The sequence below is a fragment of the Serinus canaria genome, chromosome 14, assembly GCF_022539315.1.
Source record: "Serinus canaria isolate serCan28SL12 chromosome 14, serCan2020, whole genome shotgun sequence".
Classification (NCBI taxonomy): domain Eukaryota; kingdom Metazoa; phylum Chordata; class Aves; order Passeriformes; family Fringillidae; genus Serinus; species Serinus canaria.
This window is the reverse complement of record NC_066328.1, coordinates 11,978,516-12,003,542: the sequence shown is the minus strand read 5'-3', so window position 1 is coordinate 12,003,542 and position 25,027 is coordinate 11,978,516. Positions and strand designations below refer to the sequence as shown.

Sequence of the window (25,027 nt, the reverse complement as noted above, 5' to 3'; positions counted from 1 at the left end):
AAAGTTCTCTGTTCATACTCATCTCCTATCACATGTCACTACAGAGAATGCAAATGAAAAATGAGCACTCAAATACATTTTTCCTTCTAAGCCCCTCTTCTTATCATGAGTCTAGGCTGGTAATTTCAGCATTGCACTACCTGCAATGTGCCCTACTTACTTATGAGAAAGTTCTTTGACTTTTAGACCTCTCTGAGACTGTTGGGTTATTCTCCTATGTATTAATAACACCCTAAACTTTATTTCTGAAACAGTAATCACATTTAATAAACTGTATAGATTATTGCCCTTAAAGTAGTTCAGCTTGCTATTTTCTATCTTTTGCCCTTTCACTGACAAAAAAAAACATCTTAGAAAGAACAGATGTACCCTTTGTCTTCTAAATATAGATGCCATTTCTGGGCCAGAGTTTTATATTAAGATCCATGTTCTGAAAAAAGTTTTCCAATTATGGAAGACCCAAAAAGCTGAGTGTGCAGGTAAGCCACAGGTGTCTTCATCTTGTGCTGCTGAGATCAGCTCTGCCAGAGGAGCAGTTTCTCTCTTCTATTGTGCAGAGGTTCAACCCAGGTCAGTCTTTGAAGGAAACCTGATAAAATACTGTTAATTCTCTGAAAACCCCTGTGGACAGCTGAGCTTTGGAGAGCCTAAAGATGCCTCATAATTTTCTTTCCCAGTGGGCAAGATAAATCATACCTCCTGGTGTGGAACTGCCTTTCAGTTGTCTCTGCCAGCTTAACTGGCTATTTTATGTGGTTTGGTTTAAGAGGTGATAAAAAGTCAGAATGCTGAAGAGCACTCTTGGGAAGTAAGCTGTGGATATTATAGAATTATTCAGGCTCCAGAGGGTATAAAAAGAGGAATGAAATGTCTTTCCTCATTGCTTGGTTGTTAATATTGTGGTAGCAGAACCCAGAAGGTATCAAACACATTGGCATAAAGAGGCAAAGTTCTGTTCTTACTGCTGGGTTTTATTCACATGTTTCTCAGCTCATTATTCAAAGCTGAATGATACATGTTACCTCAGTAGCTTCTGGAAGCTGTTTTGGATTACCTTGCTTAGAATAAAAAAGAGAATGAGAACAGCACCACCACCTCCAAATCAACCTAACCTTCATCTTTGTGACTTGCTCTTCTCACCCCCACTCTGGAGTCTCATCTGCTGCTGCTCAGGGCACAGCTTGGATCCCAAACCACAGTGGGCTGTCTCCCACCTGATAACTTGCTGATATCATCCTGTTTGATGGCAACCTGTTTCCAGCCTGATAGGGTCTGTTCTTTCTTGGGCATAAATCATTTATTCCTCACTTTTCTTTCAAGCTGCCCATCCGTGGCACGTGCAGTCTTCTATAAAATGCAATGTGAAGATGCAGTGAGCACCCATTTTCTTTTCAACCTCCTTTTCTGGCATGGTTGAAAGCAGTAACATCACCCAGAGAGGATGAAAGTGTTGGGTGGGTTTTTACATCTGCATCATTCCCATTTCCCTCTCTTCTCCCAAGCAAACATATGTCATGTTTTGACTTAGTGACTATTGGATTTCCTTCTCTAGAGAGCTTGGATAAATCACCAGCACATCTGCACTGAGCTGGCCAGCACCCCTGCAGCAGACTGGCAGAATGTTACTCAGAGTGAACTATGCAAGGACTTGTGAAACTTTCCTCTTAAGACTGAGTCAGCAGCTCCTTGAGATGCTTGCTGTAAACACACACCATGTTATGCTGAGAAGTGGTAGAAATCTGTGGTTCCATCGTGACATTAGTTATTCTGACTTAACTTTCTGTTTGTTTGTTTTGTTTTTTTTGTCTTGTCTTTTCTTTCTCCAGTACACCTCCAGCATGAGAGCCAAATACCTCGCCACCAACCAACCTCGTCCAGATGCTGGCAGTGTGCATTAAAATGAAAAAGCAAAAGCAAAAAGCAAAAAAAAAAAAAAAAAAAAAAAAACAAAAAACAAAACCCACACGTGCAGTCAGACTAAACAATGTGCCAACTGCTGTGCCCCTGTGCTGTCCTTATAGAACAATCCTGCTGTTCTGCCCAAAATCTAGTGCAGCTCCTTCTTTTTCTCCAGCCCAGACCACCCTTCCAACCTGGTACCTGGCCACTGAGTGGAAGCTCCTTTTGAATTTAAGCCTTCACCCTGTAGTACAAGAGAGCAAAGGTGTGCTGGCCAGCAGCTGACAGCACCTGGGCAGGAACCTGAGCCCCCAGCCCCTGGGCCAGCTCACCAGAGCAGCCTGGCAGGAGCAGGGGGGGAATATCTTCTGCCCCCTTCTTTCCCCCATTCTGTTCCAAGAGGGACTTGGTGAAAGATGCTGGTAGATCTTCTTCACAGCTGCAGTGGGACCAGCAGCCTGTCAGACCCTGAAGAAGCAGCACTGGGTGCCTGTGGCTGGTGTGCAACGAGGGAATGCTGGGGGATGCACAGCTCAGCATCTGGTGGGAATCCTCTGGTGCACTGCCCTGGCTGAGGGAGGAGGGAGCTCCTGCCTCAGGGTGTCACTGCATATCCACTGGAATTTGCTCCAGAAGAGCAAACCATCTCACTACCCTGGTTAGCTTTTTTTTTTTTTTAAGTCCATTAAGAAAATGCCTTTTTCTTTCCCTCTCTATCCCTATGTGAATTCTTGAGGAGGAGCAGGGGGGCCCAGCACCAGTCAGTTTCCCTGTCCACTGCTCTGGAGCTGACCTCTCTGCTCCACCAGGGAAGCCCAGGTATTTGCAGATGGCATTCTGGGTGCTGCCTTTCCTAGGCTGACACAGATCAAACAGGAGCCAGCCACTCACTTGGTGCCAAATTTTTCCAGGGAAAGACTTTTAAGACTTTATGGGAGGTATTTTTGCACTAAAGAGTTTTGGCTCTCTGATGCTAGATCTTATGGGACAGTCAGCTTGCAAAAGCAAGAGAAGCTGGAAGCACCAATGGATTTATAGCAAGTGCAAGCTCTCCACGTGGGAATGACCTGTGAACTCTGCTGGACTTTCTTTTTTTCCTTTTTTATAAACCACAATCTACAGCACAGGGTTGCTGAAATGGCATTGAAGGAGGTTTTTGGAGCCTCATTCCTAACAAACTTACAAGATTGTCAGTGTATCTTCTGTGTTTAGAGTCTGAAACCTTCGACAACATTGTGACTGTCAGAACAGATTTCTATTTTATTCTATTTTGTTTTGTTTTCAAAGGCACATTGCTAACCACTATCTGACCATACTAATGCACATGTACGGCATTTTCTGGACATGAGGCAGAACAAGGTTTGCAAAGGGGCAGCTGGGTGCCTGCAGAGGCAACATCCTTCACTGGTGCTGTACTTCCCACTGAAGAGCAGTGCTCCAAAGGGCACTGGCAGCTTCCTGCTGGAAGAGGAGACTGCCTCCTGGGAGGTGCTGTCAACTACTGCCCTTTCACTAGGGTAACTATAATGTTCCTTTTTGTCTTTTTACCTCTTAGTAGGGGCATCTTAGCAGAGCTGCTGAGCATTTTATTAAATAACTGGCAGAGGAAATTGAGTGGGAAACATCTCTCAAACTGGAGTGGAGTCATTGGCAGAGGCAGTTCATTGTCACCTCAGTGATGTTCAGATGGTGTTTGTTCACCCCACATTTGCAGCTTGGGGCACAGAATTACCAACCTGCCTTTACTCAAGTCAGTTGCCTTCTTGCAGTGAGGTGGGAACTGCTCCTGGCAGGCAGCTAAACAGGCTGGAGGGATCCACTGGGAAATGGTAGCAGCTCTGTGGCACAGCAAGCTTTGAGACTCCTCTTAAGATAGAAACCACTACTAAACTGCAAGGCCAGCTGTTACCATTCGAAGGAGTGTGAGACAGGGAGGAGGCATCACCACACAGACAGGAGGAGAAGGGTTTGGAATAAACTTCACTCTTCACCATAAATCTCTGGAAGCAGGATGTTCTTGCTCAGGACTGAGTATGCCCTTTCAGACACATTGGATGGGCTTCACACTGAAACATTACCTCTGTTTTATCAAATAACAAGGGCAGGGAACTTGGTCACAGGTGGGATGGAGGGACGCTGTGGCTCACGAGCCCCAGGGTTTCCATCCTGTCTGAGAGCCTACCAGGAGCTGTGGGTGTGCAGGGTGTGGTGAGGTGATCTTGCAGGGCCCCAAGCACCCAACTGTTCTCTGGGGGAACCCCAACCTTTCCCTCCTTCTGAAGAAAGAATCAAGAGCCATATAATCCTTATTAAGACTGAGTTGTTCTGCCATCATCCCTCCATGCAAGGATGTGCTCCGATTGCTACTCACATTATCAATTTTAGGGGAGCTGCCTTGAAATCTGTGGCCCAGTCCTACTGGTGAAAGGCAAGTGTTTTGGAGGCTGCAGGGTGTGGGGAACCCTGTAAAACAAGTGCTTCTGTGTACCAACTTCCCTGTTCACAGAATGCACCCTGAACCTGCGTGTGACTGCACTTTGGGCTGGGTCTGAGTTGTCACCGTGGCATTGTCTGTGCCACACAGGATGGGGAGTGAGCCTTTGTTTGCAGCATCTAGCAGAGCAGCCACCTTGACCTGCTTCCTTCCAAGGTCTGGCACAGCCACTTCCAACACCCAGAACAACTCCTGACAGTGTTTGGGGCTTGCAGCAAGGCACAGCTGTGGAGATACGTGCTCTGTGACTTCAACATATAACTGGAAAGAATGTTATGGAGATAACATTTTGCTCTCTGGAGGCCAGCACAACATGACTGCGGTGTGAGCAGTGTACCTGTGTCCAGCCAGCACTTCCTTTACTTGACATGGATATTGCACTTTTGTAAAGCATCCTGGAACTCTGCTGCCCCGCTGCATGCTGTGCAGAGCGCTGGATAGGAAACACAGACTAATGGGTTTCTTTTGGTTTATTATTATTATTATTACTACTACTTTTGGGGTTTTTTTCCTTTTTTTTTTTTGTTTTACTGGAACCTTGAGCAACAGTGTGGCATTTCTGCAGGCTGGTCTGAATGGATCTGCTGAAGAACAGATGGCCTTTGCCTATTCTTATGGCTGCGACATAATCAGTCTCATCCATATGGTCACATTCAGTCTGAGGAGGGGACTTTGAAAAGCCAAGACCTCCCAGACTCTGTGCCTCCCTCTCGGGTGAACAGCAGGTGCTATCTGGCAAAGACTCATCTGTTCTGGATGGCATTCAAGGTTGAGGGAGTCCAAACTCTTCAAGCTGCAGGAGGTAAAGCTGTAGAGACTTCTCTCTCTTCCATCGTGTCTCTCTGTTTTTAATGTGACAAAACGCCGAGGCCGTATCACTTGGTGTGTCCTAGCTGACCTTATTGGACATTTCTCATGTTGCTGGTTGCTAGAAAAAGGGTCCAGAAGTTGGAGGAGCTGAGATTGGCCTCTGGACACCTTGCTGACTGCAGAGTGGATGGCAGCTTGTCCGGTGGAAGGTGACTGCATCGATGAAGACACTTCATGTTACCTTTTCAGAAGCACAAATGTGGTCATTGGCTTGTCTGGTTGGCTTGGTTTATTTCCACTGCATCATCATGTGTGAATGACACTTTCTTTTGGAACTGAGAACTCTTCCAAGCACACAAACATCTCCACAATGTGAAATGTAAATAGCATGTTGGACTCTTTTGTCCAGTGTTCAAGACTGCATTGTAATTGTAAAGGAAATCAAATCAAGACTCGGCTGTGAATTTCTTGTGCTGTCTTGGGAATTATAACTGTAGTGTTTGTATCCTGTATGTATTATTAAACTGAGTTCATTTTGTGTGCTGATAAAAGGGTTCAAGCTAAGATTTTTAGCGTGCATCCATGTATCCAAATGTGAAGGATGGAGTGCTCCCTTCCCCTCCTGTCCTTTTTAAGTTTTCTCCATTTGATAGGTGTTGATTTTCCGTGTACAGTCATCTCAGCCAAGATGCAAGGGATGTTCATTTGAGTGCTTTGAGGGGGACACAGTGCATGGGGTTTTAAGTGATCCTAAGTCAGGATTTCCACAGCAGTTCCCTGAAACTACATGAGAAGTTTGGCCTTTCTGAGAGTTAAAGCATTTCTCAGGGAGCTGCTCAGCCATTGCTCACGAGAGCTGTGGGTCTGCAGGGTGGTGGGAGGCAGGAGAGGGTGGGTGCCCCCAGATCAAGGTCCAGGTACCTGTGGGAGCAAGCCCAGACTTCACTTCTGGTGCCCCCTTGTCTCCCTCCCAGCAGGCACTGAAATACCATTCTGAGCCCTTTGAAGAAGAGAGAAGTGTCTTGGCTGGTTGGTCCCTGCCACCCCCCAGTCCCAGAGGAGATGAGGTGGGTGGGTTTCCCCTGAGCTCGGGAGAGGAGCTGTCTTTGGAGCTGTTCCTGCCTGGGCTCCAAGGAGCAGCAAGCGTGTCAGTGCCACTCTGTGAGCACCTCTGGGTGGGAGGGAAAAGCCCTCCAGGGAGGTGCTGAGGAGCAGATCTCATGCCTTGAGACAGAGCCAAGGCTTGGTCTGAACCTCCTTTCACCACAGCCTACCTCCCTTTCCCAAAATTTGTGTGTGTGCTATGGATGGCTTCCCTAGGCAGCCCAGTAGGCCCAGCAGAAGCATGGGATGTTTTATAGCAGTTCCTAGATGGCTGACAAGTGGTTTGTGCTGTCAGGGGGTGTGTGGGATCCCTGCCAAGCCATGATGGTGAGTGTGCTGCCCAGCTGGGAGATGAGGGATGGGTTACTGGTGGCCTGGAGCTCCCGGGTGCTCACCCAGCCCCTGTGGCTGCACAAAGTGGAACATAAATTGATGTACAACCAGAAAGTTCAAAATACTCCTTTCCTAAAGAGGATAACTGTAGCATGAAGCTCTTAGGTGCTCTGCATATTTGATACCACATTGCTCCTCACTATGCAATTCCCAACTCCTTCCTTCCTGTTCCTCCTCTAATCTCACACACCAAGACTCCTCCAGTGGCCTCTGCCCAGGAGGCTGCTGAAGTCCCAGAAAAGCCTCATTTCTTCCATTGTCCTCTGCCCTGGGTGCAGCTGCCCAGCTGTCACATCGTGTGCCTCAGGTCCCTTAGTAACGGGAGGCCCCATGAGTTTTATTCACATCATTCAGAGGGAAGTTTATTTTCTTGGACACTGTGCACAGAAACCTAATGGTGAACATGTACCTGGCCTTTTTGTAACTTCTCTGTTTTGTTTGTTTGGTTTTTTTTTCTTCTTAACCATAATGGTTGTATATCATACCACTTTATATACATATATAATATATAAATATATATAATTTTTTTTTAAACTTCGGACCTGCTAGTTTCTTTCAAGTGTTCCTGCACTTACCCAAAATGTTTTTAAATTGTGAAGATTAAAGAGGATTGAGCCCATTTTTTGTATCTTTACTTTTAATTCTGTAGTTCTCTTGATTGTAACGTAGCTATTTTTTACTGTAACTTTTTTGGTTCGCAAATACTAAACAAAAAAACCTAAATGTAATATCTGTGGTTTCTATTCAGCTTGGGTTTCATGTTTTAAAAATAAATGATTTAAAACCACTGTTCTTGGTTATTGATCTGTGTTTTCTCCCAGAGGGGCTGGTGGCTGCAGTGGGGATGTCCTTGTACCTGGGGCAGGAGGTGCTGGAGCAGCCATGGGACACATCAGCCTGGGAGATGTTCTCCTGTGCCCAGTGAGTTTGAACCCCTTGGGGCCCCTCTGCTGCTTTGATTATTCCCCACTGGAGCAGCAGGAAACACAAGTGGTTCATTTCCACCAGCACAAGTGCAAGAAATGTGGAAAAGTGTCCTGGGATGGTGCCCCACCAGCTCAGCCCTGTCAAAGGTGTTCCTCTTTGGGAGAAGATGAAACTCAGTGCTGCCCCAGGGTATCGTGGGTTTCTTTTTCAGTTCTGTTTGTGCACTTCTCTGATCACAGGCCCACCACCACATCACTATCACACAGTGAACTGGAACCTTTGCCTTCCTCTAATTTCCCTGAACTCTTTTCTGCCTGATCCCACCAGCCAAAGGAGGCTCCTGCCCCCATGCTGTGCTATTCTTGCCCTGACCTCAGCCCCTCCCTTCCTAGCAGTGGGGATAAGCAATAATTCAACTCTGTCTTTATAAATGCTATGCATATTTTTTAAATGCTGTGAGTATGGCTGGAACCCACACCAGTGCTCCCAAGTCCAGTTCAGAACCACACAGGGCTTCTTGTTGTGACTTACTTACCCCTCATGGCTGGGAATCCCAGACACCAGTTTTCCTCCCTTCACTAATAATTGACAGATGTGTCTCCCCTCTTTTTTTTAATTTCCATCTAAAGGAGGAACCCACGTTTTCCATCTTCATCCCTGACCTGAGATGATTAAGTCTGCTCTCTAAAGCTCTAAAAGGGCTTGGAGCAGTCAAGGGAATCTTGTGGCATGAAGGAAAATAAAGCCTGGATCAGAGTCATCAGTGTAAATATTTTACCAGGTTTATGGGAACATCCCAAAGGCCACCTTCATGGTGACCTCTCCCAGTGTTCTCCAGCCACCCCAGGAGCTGCTTGGCTCACCCTCTGCACTGCTCCCAGTCCCAGCAGGAGCTGGGCTGAGCTCTCTCCTGAGCCATTTGGGCCTTGGAGGAAACAGAGGGAAGGGTGAAGTATGTGTTTGAATAAACCTCACCCTCAGATCAGCCCTCAGTAGTGGTCCCTTAGATCTCAGTCCTGGGAGATAAGGCAGGGAGGGGTGCCCTGGGGAGGTGCTTTCAAACCTGTTTGCTCTGTGGGGTGCTGAGCTGTGCTAACACGAGCGGTGCCTCCGGCAGCTCCCGTGGGATGGAGGATGGAAAACCATCAGGCAGAGCTGGTGGCTGTGGGACACAGTTACTGACTGCATGTCCCCATCTGCTGTCACCTCTTGGTGTGGGAAATGGCCCAAAGTGCAGGTGATGATTTGTGCTGGATGTGGCACTGTGCAGGCAGCACCTACTGCTGATGCTGCAGCCTGCTCTGCCCAGCTCCTTCCATTGGGTGCATTTAAGAGCTGGATTTATGGTTCTTTGGGAAGGTCCAGAGGGGTTTTGCCCTCTCCACGAGTCCAGGAAAGCAGCAGAAATTGCAGCTCATCTTCTCTAACCCCTCCCAAAGCACCCTCACTCCTCAGGTGTAGGTATTCTCAGTTCAGTCAAAAAAAGAACAACTTCTCACAAGCTAAGCCTGAAGATCTTAGAAGAAAAAAATATCAAACAATTATAATCTCTCTTTCTATAACCATTGTTTATAGATATAATTTGCTAGAAGACCAATCAAGTCTTAGGTCCTCTACTGTTCCTATAAGAACTGTAGATTTCTTAATACTACACTTAAAAATGAAGTGTCTTTCAAGCCTTCTGCATCACGGAGTCAGATGCCAATCACTCTCAAACCAAAACACCACCTGCTACCCCACTGAGGCGTGACCACATCTCCCCACCCACACTGTGGTGCTTTCAGGAGGTCGTGTCCTCTCCTTGTGCTGCGAGGGAGGCCGGGACAGAGCTGAGTGTCCACTGGAAAGAAAACCCCGAGCAGGGAGACTCGGATCGGTCTGACCACGTGGGGATGCTGGAGCCCTGTGCTTGGCACTTTGTGAGCAGAGGCAGAGAATTCTGCATCCAGGGCTCCTCCTCACCCCGTGTCTGCAGCCTGGCCTGCACCAGCTCGGTTTGTCCCAGCACTGCAGAATCTCCCAGTTCATTTGGGAGTGCCCAGGCAGGGACAGAGGCTGTGGGCTCACTGTGGCCATGATGATGAAGCAGCGGGTCACACTGCTGTGTGCTGCAGAGGGGATGGATGGTGGCAGGAGCAGAGGATTTTCCTTCTGCTCTGCCTGGAGCAGGGGGTGTTTCTCACCATGACCTCAGCAAAAATCTCTGCTCAGGGATTTTTTAATCCTTCCCAGCCCGTGGAGGGAAGTGGGAGGAAGCACAGCTCACTGTGAGGTGTTGCAGATGCTGGTGCTTCCTCTTCCCACCAGGCAAACCTCCCGGAACCTGGCGCTTGCACCCTGTAAATCACCCGGCCACTCCTGAGCTCTTCCAAACCCATCAGCTCTGGGTCTGTGCCTGGACTGCTCATCAGGAACCCAGAATGGCCCCACTGCCCAAGGGCCTCCTAACCCAACAGCCACCCTAAATCAGGGGGCTCGCCAGGCTGACGAGGACACGGCTGGAGCATCACCCGGTGCTGACACGGTGGTGACACTGCTGCTGCAGGTCCCTGTCCTCAGTGTGGACCAGCACAAACCCAGCTCTGTTTCCCTGGTGAAAGCACCATGGTTTGGTGGGGGCTGAAGGGGGACACATCCACTGAGGAGGAGGAAGGAGGGGTTGGGAGCGGGGCTGTTCAGTGATGCTGCAGCTTCGCAGATCTCATCTGGCAGCGCCGTGGGAAGTGTTTCCAGATGCTTTTGAGATGCTCAATTTATCTCCTCCTCCACTCTTGGCTTGCCAAATGGCTACAGCAGCAGAACTGGCCCCACTGGGCAGCTGAGGCAGACCAGAAACAGCAGTTGCTGGGAGCTCTGGGGCAAGGGGGATTGGTTTTGATAGATTCAAGCCTGGTCTTAAAAGTCAGGAAGGGAAAAATAAACTTTGCAGGGGTTTTGGGTTATTTATTTTAACCACCTGCATGTTATGCAGGGGTGGGAAATAGTAGAAGGGTGAAAAAAATAACGGGGCAGTGGTTGAGAGCTACTCTGCACATCCCAGTGCTGAGTCTTGGCCATCCCACAGCCATCACTCTCTGTTGCAGGGCTTTGCAGCCCCTCACTACAGGGCAGGCAGTGCTGGTGGTGGAATAAATCACCTCCAGCTGCACAGGGGTGATGGGATGTAGATCATGCCCCCACGGGGGTCCCAGCACTCTCCCACCCAGCCCTGGGACAGGCAGCTCCCAAAGCTGCAGCTGCATTCATCGCTCAGGCCCCGCCATTCGGATGCTTTTATGTTCATTTCCCACAAATATTCCAGTTTTCTGGGCCAAAGCAGCTGGAAGTGGCTCTTGGAGCCAATTCACACAAGTTTTGCTGTCTCCCAACACTGCTCTCCCACCCCAAGCCTCAAGTACTTCTCGCTGCTGTCAGTACCAGGATGGTGTTTGTCCCATCTCGGGTGTCTGTCCCAGCGCCCTGCACACGGTCCCTGCTGAAAGTCCCCACAGCCAGGCTGGGAACACAGTGACTCACATGAAGTCTGGGACTGCAAGTGACCCAAATGCAAATTAAACAAAAAAAAAAAATAGAAGATAAAATAAAAAGGAGGTTGGAAACAGCAAAAAGGGCTAAACCAGTGCGTTACTCTCTGCCCTCGATGTTGCAACCACCCAGAGATGGGGAAAGCCTTTAGCCAGGCACAGTGCTGGAGCATCCCCTGGGCACAGTGTTGTGGCTCCAGAGTGGCAGTGTCCCCAACAAGCCTGGCTTGTCCCCACCCCATCACCACACACCAGACTCTCCAAAAGGTACAGCTGCCTTATCAGCTGCCTCGAGCAGGCGAGAGTAAACAGGACGTCCCACACCAGTGCAGGGGTGCAGATGAAAGCAGCCTGGCCTGCAGAGTCTGCCAAGTATGCGAGAGCAGCAGGCTTTGCTTTTGTTTTCCTTTTGTTTATTAATGCCTGTATTTATTTACTTTTCAGCCCACGAGTAGGGAAAGGAGGAGGGAGAGGCTGGGAGCCTGGTGGGAGACAAACTGGAGGGCTGGTGAGCTGCCTTCCCCCACTTCTGAAGGCTCAGTGGGGTATATTTCATTTTATTTTAATATTTTATTTTATTTGTAACTTTATTTTTTTATTTGTATTTATTTTACTTTTTAAAACCCCATCTGGGAGTTGCACCATGCCCAGAATCCCCCCAGCCTTTACCCCTGCCAGGGGCTCCTGTTCCTCACAGCAGCATCCCAACCCCAAGTGACAGCCCCTGGCTGCCCAGTGCCTCCATGGGCACTTCACCCACATCTGCCAGTCCTGTCTGGGGTGCAGGGGAGGGTCAGGCTCGGTGAGGGTGACAGCACCACTGCTGGGAAGTGCCCACGCTGCCAAACCGCAGCCTGTGAGCAATAGGAAAACCCGTGGGGGGCAGATGGGGCTCGGTGTCACGGCTTCCTGTGCCTGACGCAGGTCCCTCTGCTGACCCTGCACCAGCGGAGGCCTGAGGGCCACCAGATCCTTACCCAGCACACCATCCCTGGCCCCAGGCAGCACTGCTGTCCATCCACCCTTCCCTTCCTCCAGGACCCTTTTTGGGGTGGCCAGGTCAGGGTGATGCTGCTTCTCTGAGGTGACACACTCTCAACCAGAGCCCCACCTCACCAAGGGCTGCAGAGCTTGGGGGACTTTTGATTTTTGTGGCTGTCTGAAGGGTGAGGGGGTGGGGAGGAGGGGTGGCTGCTTCAGCACACACTGATTTCCTGCTAGGCTGTATTTTTAGCAGGGCCAACCCTTGATAACCCAGAGATTCAAACGAAACTGTGAAGTAAGTGTGCCGAGGAGAGGAGAGGAGAGGAGAGGAGAGGAGAGGAGAGGAGAGGAGAGGAGAGGGGAGAGAGATAGAGGAGGAGGAGTAGGGAGAGGATGAGGAGAGAGAGGATGAGGAGAGGAGAGGAGAGGAGAGGAGAGGAGGGAGAGGATGAGGAGAGGAGAGGAGAGGAGAGGAGAGGCAGTCAGGAGAGGAGAGGAGAGGAGAGGAGAGGAGAGGAGCGGAGAGGAGAGGAGAGGAGAGGAGAGGAGAGGAAGCGAGAGGAGAGGAGGAGGAGAGAGAGGAGAGGAGAGAGAGAGAGGAGAGGAGAGAAGAGAGAAGAGAGGAATGTGAGAGATGCGGAAGAGACGAGGGAGATGACGAGCAGAGATTCGAGTAAGACGGAAGAGAAGTAGACAGAAGATCCCAGGAAGAGAGAGAAGAGCGAGATCGGGAGCAAGAGACGGCGAGAAGATGCTGGCTCTGCAGGAAGGCAGGGAGGAGGGGTGGCACAGGTGGAAGCTGGTACAAGTGGCACCAACAGGACTGGTTTGGGAAGTGGGGGGGGCAAATCTTAGGCTATCTCCATAGCCCATGAAAGCTGGGGCTTGTGTCTGGCAGGTGGATGCGCAGAGTTGGCTGAAACTGCGGTGGAGAGGGTGAGGGGAGGGCTGGGAGGGAAGGGGCTCCTCCCCCGCAGCCCCCAAGCTTCCCACGCACACGCCTGCCCGCCGGCTGTTAACAACACCCTGCTAACAACCGGCTCTCACCTCATCCCCACCGCCTCCCTCCCACCCCCGAGCCTGGGAAAAACCAGCCCCGAGGTGCCAAGCCCGGTCCGAGCCTTTTGGGAAGGGGAAGGAGGAGAGGACCCTGACACCCCGGGATGCAAATGGCCAGCAGGAGCCCAGTACCCGTGGGAAAAAAGGGATGGAGGAGCAGCCCCTCCTCAGAGCATCCCTGAGAGCTCGGCCAGAGGTGATAACATCTGCGGGGGATCAAGGGCTGTTCAGAGCAGCACATCCATAAAGAGACGCCGGAGCCGGGAGCAGGTGACTGTGGTCAGCAAAAAAAGCCACTTTATTGGTGACCGCTCCCACGGGAACCCCGTGGCAGCGATCGGGTTCAGGTCCCTGAGAACACACTGTCCATGCTGGTTCCCCTTCCCACATCTATTGCTTTAAACACATCCTAGGTACAGAAAGCACAGAGTGACATTCCAGATACTGGAACATATAAATTAAGGTAAGTGATAGTTACAAGACATTGCTTTTTTTTTTTTTTCTTTCTTAAACAGATTATCAAAGGTTGGGGATTTTTCTTTTTCTGATCCACAGAAAATGTATAAAAAGCATTTTAAAATCTACATATTTCTCAATGTGTTTGTTTTTTTTTTTCTCTTAAAAAAAAAGGCACAGTAAAAAAAATACTGGCTCAATAACATATTTACAACACACCCATTATGGGCTATTTTCACTCAGCTTCAAGTTGGAAATCTTCAGCTCTGGCTTGGCCCAGGGGCAGAGAGGACTGGTGTTGGCAGGCAGGGCAGCTCTTGGAGGATGTGAGGTCCCTCTCCCTCCCTGGATAAATCCCTCTCCATCAGGGAGAGCACAATGGGAGGGATGGGAGATGCTGCCTGCCTGGGCAGGTGCCCAGCTGGTCAGGTGCCTCCTGGCCAGCACCCACAGCCAGGGCAAGGCTTGAGGATGCTCTGGCCCCACTGGGGACACCCAGACAGCCCCCAGGCAGACCTCGAGGTGCTCCTTGGCAGAGCTGCAGGGCTGCAGGCAGCACTGGAGGGAGACCCTGGACAAACACGGTGGCAGATCTGGAAAATCCCTCCTCCCACGCCCATATTTATAGAAAGTCTTTACTCCAGTCTCTAAATAGTTCACCCACCCATGCTGCCAGCAACACCTCACCCGTGTGGGGGGAGCTCTGGGAAATGGAGTTAACACCAACTCCAGCTCCCAGCCCACCCCACCGTCTCCCTCCAGTGAGGCTGTGGAGCACCCAGCAGCTCTGCAGGACCCTGGAGGAGCCATTGCCATGGCCAGAGGATTCCCCTGCCCACCTCTGCCTGCCGTGCCAGGGAGCAGAACTCACAGGGACCCCTCATCCGAACTGGGAGCCAGAGCTTCACTGCTGAGATTTTGGGACTGGGAGAAAGGATGGGCTGGGTCAGGGGTTATGGGAGCGGGTCGGGGGGTAGATGCAAAGAAGGGAAGAACACACAAAAAAAACCCTTAACATTTGAAAGGAAAAAAAAAAACCCATCAAGGAGAAGCAAGGCCGGGGTGGGGCAGGGCCCCGCGCTGCGGCCGCTGCCCACGCATGGCGTGGGGCCCGCCAGCCACGGGTGCCCGGTGGGTAAGTGCTCAGTTCCCGTCCCTCTCCACCCTCCCGGCCGGACCAGGCAGCGGGCACGGGCAGCCGGGCAGGCAGGGTAGGGCTCAAGGGGCCGCACAGCAGCCTTCAGTACACACACACTGTGCAATACCACAGCAACGACGTCCGTCCGTCCGTCCGGCGGCGAGGCCGGACCGACACACCCGCACGCAGGTCCCGCACGCCCGTCGGATACCGGGGAAACTCGGGACGAGGTTGGAGGGCACCTGCACCTCCTAGTAAACCATGTTGGTGGGGCACCACGGCGTGTCGGGGTACAGCAGGCAGTGCACGGAGCGGAACCTGACGGGGAGAGGAGCAAAGCTGAGCACGGGATGGCGGCGGCCCCACTGCAGCCCGGTTTGGGGGGAACAGGGAGCCCCAGCTCACCTGGATGGGTCCTCCTCCACAGAGAAGGCTCCCTTCATGTGGATGGAGTTGCGCTTGTTTTCGAACATGCCATAGCTCAGTGTCACCTGGGGGGCAAGCACAGAGGGGTGAAGCGGCCGACGTGGCCAGAAGGATCAAGCAGAGGAAAGGGGAGCTGCAAAATTCACCCCAATTCCCAAAGCCTCCAGCGACACTTTGCATCATCCCACAGGGATGGAGCTTTTCCCCTCTGCTCTTTTGGTCGCACATCAATCAAGATCTTAGCCATGATGCCCAATTTTTAGGTGACAACTTGGGGGTACCTGTTTGTGGATCTCCGACTTGGGCACCTGGTGGAGGTTCTCCAGGTGGGAGTGGAAGAGGTTGCTCCGGATGAGCTTCACGCCCAGCACAGACTCGATGATGTAGCCGATGGTGCAGTCGTCAGGCAGGCGGATCTTCTCTGCCGTGCTCATGAAGTGACCCCCACTGCGGGGAGACAGAGAGGGGCTGCAGAGGAGCAAAGCCCGGGGGATGTGGGCACCCTGTGGGATTCTGGGCTTGGCCAGTGGGTGCCCAGCTCTGATTAAAAGTCACTTTGAGGGAACTGAAGCCCTGCCCAGCTTGTTTCCAAGCTCCCTGCAGACACCCCCAGAAGGCAAAGAGAGAAAGGTTGTGGGACATGGTCCAGCACCCATCCCCAAAAATATCACCTCTCTGTGCCCTGAGGACCATGAGGAGTCCCCCTGGGAGTGCAGTGCCAATGCTCTTACCTGGCCCAAGGGCTCATCTTCAGTGCCAGCCCCCGGCTGATACAGAACCCTGCTCCACCCGTGGCAAACCAGAAATGCACAGGATGCTGCGAGAGAGGGGAACAAACGCAGTGAGACAACAGCTCCTTCTCCACACAGCCCAGATTAAACAGGCCCCAAACTCTCCCCAGGCTCACCATCTTGTTCTCACTGATCCTCTCTGTAGCCTGGATGGGCCGGTCCAGGCTGGGCTTCCCGATGTAGATGTCCTGTGTGTGGGGGTAGCTGGAGAGCAGCTTCACCAGCATCCGCACGTTCACGTAGTTGTCATCGTCCACGTGGCAGAACCACCTGCAGTGACAGCAGTGTCACACCCACCCGGGGCAGCTGCCCAGTCCCCACGCTGAGATACCACCCCAAAACCACAAATAGTCTCTGTTTGGACCATCCTGTCCCCCTTTAGCCCTGTCATCCCCCACAGCAGCCCCTGTACTGCTTACTTTCTGCCAGACTCAATGAACTTGTCGTACTCCACGGCCATCTTGCAGGACAGCGCCTGGCGGCTGTGGGCAGCCGAGCAGTTGGTGTTGATGACATTTCCTGCAGGGAAAAAAAGAGGGGTCAAAGCCCAGCATTGGTGCATCCCACGCCTCCCCATACACTCAAACGGTGACACTTCACCACTCATGTCCCAGGTGTGCCAGGGGAATGGAAACTCATGGATGATCCCGATGCTCAGTGACCCACATGCTATGTTGCGTTGGGCAAATGATGAAATGTTGGGGGAATGTCTTTTTTGTCCATGTGAGAGAAGGGAAGGGATGATTAAGGAATGTGGATGCAGCAGATGCACTGTAGAGCAGCTCTATCCATGTTTTAAGCATGATGCCACCCCACATCACCTTGCCCAGGGTGTGCTAGCCACCCTGGGGGTGAGGGGATGTCTGTGAGCCCTGAGCTTCCCCAGGACATGGTAGAAAAACCTTCCCCAGCTCAAAGGTAATCACTTCCCAGCCTGAAAAGGAGTCATTTTCATGGGGAGAACAGACTATGCTGACCCCAGCCTGGAAAATGCTCCCATAAAACCCTGTCAGTGTTGCCACCAACCCCACTTTACCCCGGGGACAAAGCGGTGCAAAGGCACCCCACCCTGTAACTGTGATCCCCAGCAGCACCATGCAGGAGATGGGCTGGACTGATGGGAAGTAAACCTGCCCCCAGATGGGACTCCCAGGCAGAGAATGCTTTAGGCATCATCAGTGAAACAAATTGTGTCATTCTCAACCCAGGTTCCTGTGGCGAGTGGTTTTTCAGAGCTCCCAGGGCAGGACCCATGCCAACCATGCTCCACAGGTGGGAGCTTTTCAGGGGACCTGGCCAGGTCACACACACAAATGGACAAGAGCCACAGACTCACGTGCTTGCTTCTTCAGCTCCTCATCCTCCCCGTCAGTGAAGATGAAGGTCTGAAAGAGAAGACGAGGCACCTCTGAGGACCGAGGGGCTGAGACCACGTGGCTCTGGATGTGACACAGCACCCCTGGGCAGCACCTGGGATCAGCTCCTCCAGGAAGCTGGTGGTGACTTCTTCCCCCTTGCCAAAACCCCGAGTGGCACCAGAGAGCCGGGCAGCCACACAACACCCCCAGCTTCAGACCAGGCTGGGTGCTGAGCTCCCCTTGGGAACAAACCCCAGCCCCCACACAGAGCATCCCTGTCCTCTTGCCTTTAGCATGTGCAGCAGCTGGCAGGGAGGTTTTGGGGGTCACAGGGGCTGTCCCCAGCACCAGGGGAGGCAGGGGCATGCAGGGGAGCAGGTGCAGAGGGCGGCCTGATCGGAGCAGGGATTTCAGAGCTGAGCCGGCGCGCGTGGCCGGGGTGCCGCAGCAGCCGCCCGGGCAGGTGTGTTTGTCCCTGGCGCCGGCTCCAACCGCGTCCCCACCTGTGTCAACAGCACGTGGCTGTCCTTGGCCACTTGCACAATGCCTCCACAGCTCCTCTCTGCTCCCTGTGTCCTACCCAAGGGGGCTGAGACGGTGCCAGGCAGTGCCATTTGCCAGCCCTGAGGAGGGGATGGTTCCCCGCTGCCCCGTCCCAGCACAACCCCACGGTGCCAGGCAGCACCCGACCGCCTCCCCGGGCCCCTGAGCTGCCTGCCCGGCTGCACTCCTCTATTTACACAGCTAATTCCTGGCATATGTCACCCAGGAAGGAGGACTGGAGGGGCTGCTCTGGCTCTGGGATTTGGGGAAGGACGAGAAGCAGGGGGAGAGAGCAGGGGGTGGGAAAGGCATCGCCATCAATCAGCGGGCAGCAAACAAAGCTGGAGGAGAGAAACCACAACCAGCTGCCAAGCGCTATTAAAAACCAGACGTGCACAAAAGGGCAAAGGAAGAAAGACAAAAGGGCTGGGGGGGAAGGCAGGAGGCAGCAGAGGGGGGACGATGGAGCGCTGGGGATGATGAATTACAAGTGAGCTGGAAATTGGGTGCCACCCCGCAGCCGGCCCCGGGAGCGGGCTGGGGTTTTGTGGCTTGTTTGAGGAGCTGGGTACAATAGTGGGGTTGACTTTACTCAGCGAGGAGAGTTAAGCGGGCAGCAGTCATTAGCATACAGCTGCACTGGTTAACCCAGCCCTGTTTGCTCAGGTCCCCAGCCGGGGCTGGTGGGGAGAGCCCGGAGCTGCAGTGAGCCTCAATGGGAGGGGACGGGGCGACAAGTGACCTTTGGGGCTTGAAAAGGAGAGAAGAAAAAGCCGGGGAAAAAATGATGGAGGAGGTGGGAAGGCAAGTTCTCACAAATGCACAGCCTGCCGTGCAGCCTGGCTTGTGGGGAGGGACAGAGGTCAGGAAGGCTCTGAGCAAAGGGGATGGGGAAGAACTGGTGAGGAGGGGACAGCTGGGGGACGGGGACCCATCAGCTGCAGGGCCAAGGATGCCTGTGGCTGCTGTGTCTCCACGGACATGTCGCTGCTGGGGTAGCACAAGGTCAGTGCTGTGTGTAGAGGAGGAGGTGTCACCCCCAACCAACTCGGGGTACAGCTGCTGGTCCCCATTTCCCCCTGGTGCTCAGGGACTGATTGAGGTCCAAATTGAAGCAGGGCAGCAGAACAGCATCCAAGGATGCCTGAGACAACCCCATCACATAGGGGGGTTGGCACTCCAGCCCAGGTTTCAGGGGGCAGGGAACACACAGCCTGTGCACAGGCGAGACAGAAAATGTTTGCTTGATTAGCTCAGAAGCGCCGTCCAGCAACTGCCTTCAGCTGCTCCAAAAATAACCCCACAACTAATCCTGCACTCAGCCTCTATAAATAGAGCACAGAGACAATTGTTTATTACTGGCCTGCCCTGAAACGTTTCATCCTACCCAGGCATCTCCCCTCGGCCCCTCCTCACACACATCCCTGTGATATTCCTGGTGCAGGAGGACCAGGTGCCACCTCAGAGACTGGGACAGGAGCACACAGCTGCAAGGCACCCCATGTGGGCACCTACCGGGGCCTCACAGGTTTCCCACATCCCTCCCAACCCCACCATGACATTAACTTAAAATTAAAACAATTAAAGGCTTCATTTTTAAAATTAAATTTGTAATTGATTTGTGGTTCTTGGAGGGGAGATGCACCCTGCCTGCATGGCCCTTCACCTGGGGCTGCAGGGGAAAGGAGCAGAGGTGACAGCCAAGCCTGGAAGGGGATAGGGCAGGAAAGGATGAGAACAAGTGAAAAACATGAATCCACCTTTGGCATCTCCCAAGTGGGATGCCAGATATGAGGGCAGCATCCAGCTCACAGTGGTGCAAGTGGACACTGCAGCCAACATCCCTGAGCTGTCACCTGTAAACCACCACCTCCAGACCCAGCAGGGCCAGAAAACTCCCAGCCCTTACAGCCACCTCTCTCCCACTTGGCCCCTGTGCCAGCCGCAGCACTGAGGGGTGCAAGGACCTCTTGGACCGCCCCCCCCCCAGTAACTTTTCCTGCAGGGTGCAAGAGAGGAAGGGCCCGCTGCCCCCCCCAGGCCCTGCAGGAAACCTCATTGTTCTCAGAACTGCAGCTTCAAGAAACACAGGATGCCAAATCCCTCCCGAACAATAGCTGCCAGCGCTCCTCGCAGCCCCGCACAATGCACGGCCCCGCGGCCGGGACTGAGCGGCACCCGGGATCCCCGTGGCCAGAATGGGGTCAGCCCTCCCCCAGCTGCCCGCCAGGAGCCAGGCAGCCGCCGGCAGCCCCCACTGCCCCCTCCTTGCCCTTGGGGAAGGCTCTTGTTTTCTTTTATTTTTCCTCCCCTTCATTTCTCCTTTCAGGGTGAGTCATTTCCCCTGCACTGGTGGAGCTCGTGGGTTGCTCATGGCTGGGTGCTGCACAAGGTGTCCCTCCAGCCAGGGCCACCCCGGGGTCATCGTGGACCTCTCTGTGCTGCCTGGCAGAGTGGGACTTCCCAGGGTGACACATTCCCAGCACACCCCCATGCCTGCCACCACCCCACCAAAAGGGGAACCTCAGCCAGGCAGACACCCCGTGACCCTGCAGTGCACAAATCCTGACCCCATGCCACATCTCACTTCCCCATGCTGGGAGAGGATGGAGCACTCCAGCACCCTTTTCACAGCCACCCCACTTGGGTGCAGAGGAAAGGAGAAGCAAGAAGTGCTGGCTGGGGGGGCTCAGTCTCCCCTCCCTGCTGGTGAGGGGTTCTGGAGCAGGTCAGGATGCTGCCTGCCAGCTTTATGTCCCCCACAGCAAATGTTCTTTTCCCTCCAGCCTCAGGGTTTAGGGGGGGAAATCCCCATCCCTCTTCACCAAGTTCGGAGCAGTGTGATGGCGATGTCCCTGCAATGACAGCGTGCCACGATGGCAGCAGCCCAAATCCATGGGGGTGGCTTTTCCCCGGACCGGGGCGGGTCTGTGCTGGCACCGGATCCCAGGGCTGGGACCTGCAGAGGCGGCAAAGGGGCTTGCAGGGCCGCGGGCCCTTCCTCCCCCTGCTCCCTTCAGCAAGAGGAAGAATCCTCCACTGTAATTTTAAATGCTATAATTTTTAATAACCTCCTCACAAACAATGAGCTCATTGTGTGGCAAGGGTCCCCCACCCTCCCGCCTGGTGCTCCACGCGCCGCTCACCGGCTCCAGGGCTTTTATGGGCAAGGACAGCAGCTTCGTTCGGGACAGGCAACGAAGGGGCTCCCACCCCTTAAACCCACACAGGCTGCCCCGGGGGACAGCAGGGAGGGACCCTCACACACCATCCGAGTTCATAGGTGCTCAGCAGGCCCTGGCACGCAGCCCAGGGCCGGGGGGAGGCAGCTGCACCGCGGAGCTGGTTTGGGATGGGCAGTCCCCGGTCTCAGCCGCTCCGGTGGGAGTGCAAGTGAGAGACTCGCATGCCAGCACGCTCCAGCATGTGGGTGGGGACCCTGGCCAAGGTGCTAGAGAAATCTGGGAGCAGCCATCAGAGGAGCGTGCTCTTTGGAAGGCAAACCCCGTTGGCTTTGCCCCGAGAGCAGGAATTTTTCAAAGGCTGCAATTACCGCGCCGCCGAGCGGGAGGCAGCCAGCGGATCCCACGCTGCCGGGACGGCGGCCCGGGCTGCAGCCCTGGCGAGCTCCGAGGCGTGTGCCGAGCTGCCTGGATGCCTCTGGGGTGCCCCAGGGACAGCCAGCCGCCTTCAGGGCAACCCCAGGGGCAGCAGAGGTGTCTTTGGCGACTCTGCCGCTGCAGATCACCCGACTCGGCAAGAAAGCAATGGATTTAGACTTGCTCCTGTCCGGGATTTCTGCTTAATGGTCATTTTCCTCCCCACTCTCTTTCCTTTCGAGTGCAAAGTTTCTCCAGCCCACACTCCAGCATCCTAAGGATACTGAGACAGCTGGAAACTCTCCCCAAAGCAAAGAGGGGAAAACCCATAACTCTCCTCCAAAAGCAGCTTGTCCGGCCTGGATTGTGCAACCCAAAGAGGAGATTTAGAAGGGAATAGGGATGTGCTCTCCCTGTGCAGAGAGGCAGGAAGGAGAAGGGGGTGCCCTTTGCAGTGTCTTGGAGGTGACACAGGGCAGGAAACAGGGACTATTGTGGGCAGAACAAAGAACGGCCAAGGAAGGACACAATGGCTGTTCCCCCTATCTGCCAGGGCCCAGGCAGGAGCTACCTGCTGGATTTAACCCCTTCTCAGCAGTGTGTGCATCCCTCCTGCCTGGCTAATGAACAGCCAGAGGGTGGCTGGGGATTGAGTGAGAGGCGATCAGGAGAAAGAGACGCAGCATCAGGCAAAGGAGACTGTCAGCCCTTGGGCAGGAACTTCCCCGCCTTGGTGAGGCACCTCACATGCCTGAGCACCGTTAGTGAAACCAGAGCGAGAGAGGATGAGCAGAGACAGGCCTGACTCAGACCAAGAGAGACGTTTGAGAGAAGGCAGTGCCCCACTGCCACCAAATCACCCTCCTGGGATGGAAACCAGGGGGTCAAGCAAGGAAGAGATGCAGGAACTGCAGGGAAGCAAGAGAGAAGAGCCCCATAGCATCAATCTCACACTCTGCAGGGAAAAAAAACCCATCCTGATGCCAAGTTTGGGGAATCCCAGGGTGCCTTAAAGCTTCCCAGGGACAGCGTGGGAAGAGAGGAGCCGATCACCCCCAGCAGGGCGGGCTCATCCCCTGTGCCTCGCCTCCCCACAGCCCTGCTTTGCTCCGCAGGAGTTTGCGCTGCCTCCAGCTCTCTCGGCAGCTCCTTGTCCTCAAGTGCTGTACAAGAGCCGTCACTCAGCGGCTTGGCTTGTCAGGCAGGCACCTCGCCGGGCTGCGGCCCCCCTGGCTTCATGGCCCTCATCTCTAGGCAACCTGACCTGGACACGGCCGGCTCCGGCTCCCTCGTTCCCATGGAAAGTGCCACACAAGAGGCTGCGAAGCCTTTTCTCTGCGCCAGGAGAAAAGGGGCTTTGTTAGCTTGCCCAGGGGGACAGCGTGAGAGCCGAGCCTTAGGGCTCTGGGAATCCAAACGGACAAACGAAGCACAAAAAAAAAAAACCTAGAAGAAAGCCGGAGCTCACAAGAGAGAGAAGAAAAAAAAGAGCAGCCATTCCCAGGATCATCTGTAGGTGCTCAAAGAGCGTTTCACTCCACCACCACTCACCACCCCCTCGCAGTGACAGAAGAGCATAAAAGAGGTTTCCATTAAATAACTGGACCAAGGAGAAGTGGCAGATCCACTGCCAAGCCCAGAAAACCTGAGAGAAAAAAAAAAAACAAAAACAAAAACAAAAAACCAAAAAAACCCCATAATTCACAGGGGAAAAAAAGTAGCAAGACAATTCTTCAATTCTTGGGGTACAGTGAAGGAGCCAAGACCCACAAGGTCCAGCAGAGTTGGGTGAGGGGGGCATGGGCAGGTCAATCCTTCCCCCATGGCCTCCACCCTCAGACGCTCAAGATTTCCAAGGAAAACAGTTTGCAAGCAAGAAACTGAGTTCCAGGCCAGGAGGAAACACGTGAAGACAGTAGGAAGAAAAGGTTAGGACCAGACATAACTTACTTTTGGGAAGCTGTCTAAGGGTAGAAAAAGTGTCTTAAGAGCAAATGGCAAAGCACATTTCCTAAGGAAACAGGTTTTTTTTTCTTTTTTCCTTTTGAATGTTGCTTCAGTACTTGAAGGACAGAGTAAGGGACTGCCAGGACTCTGGGCAGGACATCAGTAAGGTCAGGAACCAGACTAGCTGGAACTGCCCTGGTGTGGGTGAGCCCACAGAGCTCCCAGCAACTCCAGTCCTGCCCAGTCCCTTGCCAGGAGACCGAGAGGTTCAGCACACCCCAGCAGCACATCTCCCAGCCCTGGGTTGATAAACTGGGTGTCCTTTGAGCAGCACAACTGCAGGGGCCTGACCCAGACTGTGGCACCCACAGGCTGGGCTGCACCCCCACACCGTGCCTCAGTTTCACCAGCCGAAAGCAGTCCAGCTTAGCAATGGGAGGTACTCAGGGGAAAGGACCCCGGAGCAGAGTTTGGGGAGGTTTCTGAGTGTGAGGAGCCAAGGTCGGGCTCTCTCCATCACTCACCCTGCAACGCTGCCTTTCACCCTCCCAAAAACACAGTTGGCTGCAGAGCAGCCCAGCCAGCCCCGGAATACCACCCGGCTCAGTGACACGGGGGACAAGGGAAGGGCAGGTGGTATTTGCTGGATCACGGCACCACCCGGATGGCACAGAACGAAGGGCCAGGACGGCGGCGGAGAAGCGTGGGCTGCAGCCCGTCCCGAGCCGCTCCATCGCGGCCAGCGGAGGGAACCAGCCCCGTCTCCATCCCTGTCCCCATCCCTTACCATGTCGCGGTTGCGGGAGATCCAGGTGTCGAGCAGCAGCTCTAGCCGCGCCTTGTGAAACTTCTTGGTGGTCTTGACGGCGATGAAGACATCGCGGGGGGAGATGTCCTCGGCCGGCGGCCGCGGGGGGCTCGGCGGGGCCGGGGGCAGCTCCCGCCGCGCTCGGCTCAGCCGCCCGAAGTAATCGGCAAAGCTGCGGAGCCCGGGTGGCCCCTGCGCCGCCGGAGGAGCCACGGCCGCCGCCGCCCCCAGGCTCTGCAGCGCCCGCTGCGCCCCGCCGGCCTCCCCCCGGGCCAGCCCCGGCCTCCCCGGCGGCTCCACCATGAGCACCAGCAGGCAGGTGAACATGGAGCCCACGAGGGACAGGAGCAGCTTCCTCCCGCAGCTCTTCAGCATCCTTCCCTCCGCTCCTCGCCTCTCCGCGCCGCCGCCACCGCCGGCCCCCGCCGCGCCGCCGCCTTTAAACCGCGCCCGCCCCGCCCGGGGAGGGACAGACCCGGGGCCGCCCCACGCGGGGCGTGGGCACCGCCCGGCCCTGCCCGCGGACCGCCCGCGGACCGCCCGCGGCCCTCCGACCCCCGAGTCCTCCCCGCCAGCCCCTACACGCGTCCCGGCTCCTCCGGCCCCGTCCTGCCCGGTCTGGCCTCTGCCCTGCGCATCTCCGTGCCCGCGGCCGGAGCTCACGGCTGGTGCGGGCGAGGTAGCACCAGCCGTGCTACTCGGTGCCCTGTAGCCCCCAGCGCGCTGGGAGCATCGTTCGCTGCTCCGTCGGCAGCAGAGGGTGCATT

At 54.1% G+C, this 25,027-nt stretch overlaps 2 protein-coding genes across 4 annotated transcripts in view; one reads left to right on the top strand and one right to left on the bottom strand.

Annotated features, from left to right (window-relative positions):
* The window catches only part of TTYH3 (tweety family member 3), a 75,667-nt gene extending 68,179 nt beyond the window's left edge, over window positions 1-7,488 (top strand). For all 3 annotated transcript variants that reach the window (XM_050980005.1, XM_050980003.1, XM_050980004.1), the window contains one exon: window positions 1,827-7,488. In XM_050980005.1, coding sequence (XP_050835962.1) covers window positions 1,827-1,842 — 16 coding nt within the window. In that variant the 3' untranslated portion in view covers window positions 1,843-7,488. The remainder of the gene's footprint in view (window positions 1-1,826) is intronic.
* Window positions 7,489-13,460: 5,972 nt separating this feature from the next.
* Window positions 13,461-24,679, bottom strand: LFNG (LFNG O-fucosylpeptide 3-beta-N-acetylglucosaminyltransferase). Its single transcript, XM_018915873.3, has 8 exons — window positions 24,240-24,679; window positions 17,342-17,390; window positions 16,425-16,524; window positions 16,122-16,275; window positions 15,946-16,031; window positions 15,496-15,661; window positions 15,194-15,279; window positions 13,461-15,106 (listed from the first exon to the last, which is right to left on the bottom strand). The coding sequence occupies exons 1-8, from the start codon at window positions 24,633-24,635 to the stop codon at window positions 15,040-15,042; spliced, it is 1,104 nt and encodes a 367-aa protein (XP_018771418.3). The 5' UTR covers window positions 24,636-24,679; the 3' UTR covers window positions 13,461-15,039.
* Window positions 24,680-25,027: the final 348 nt, after the last annotated feature.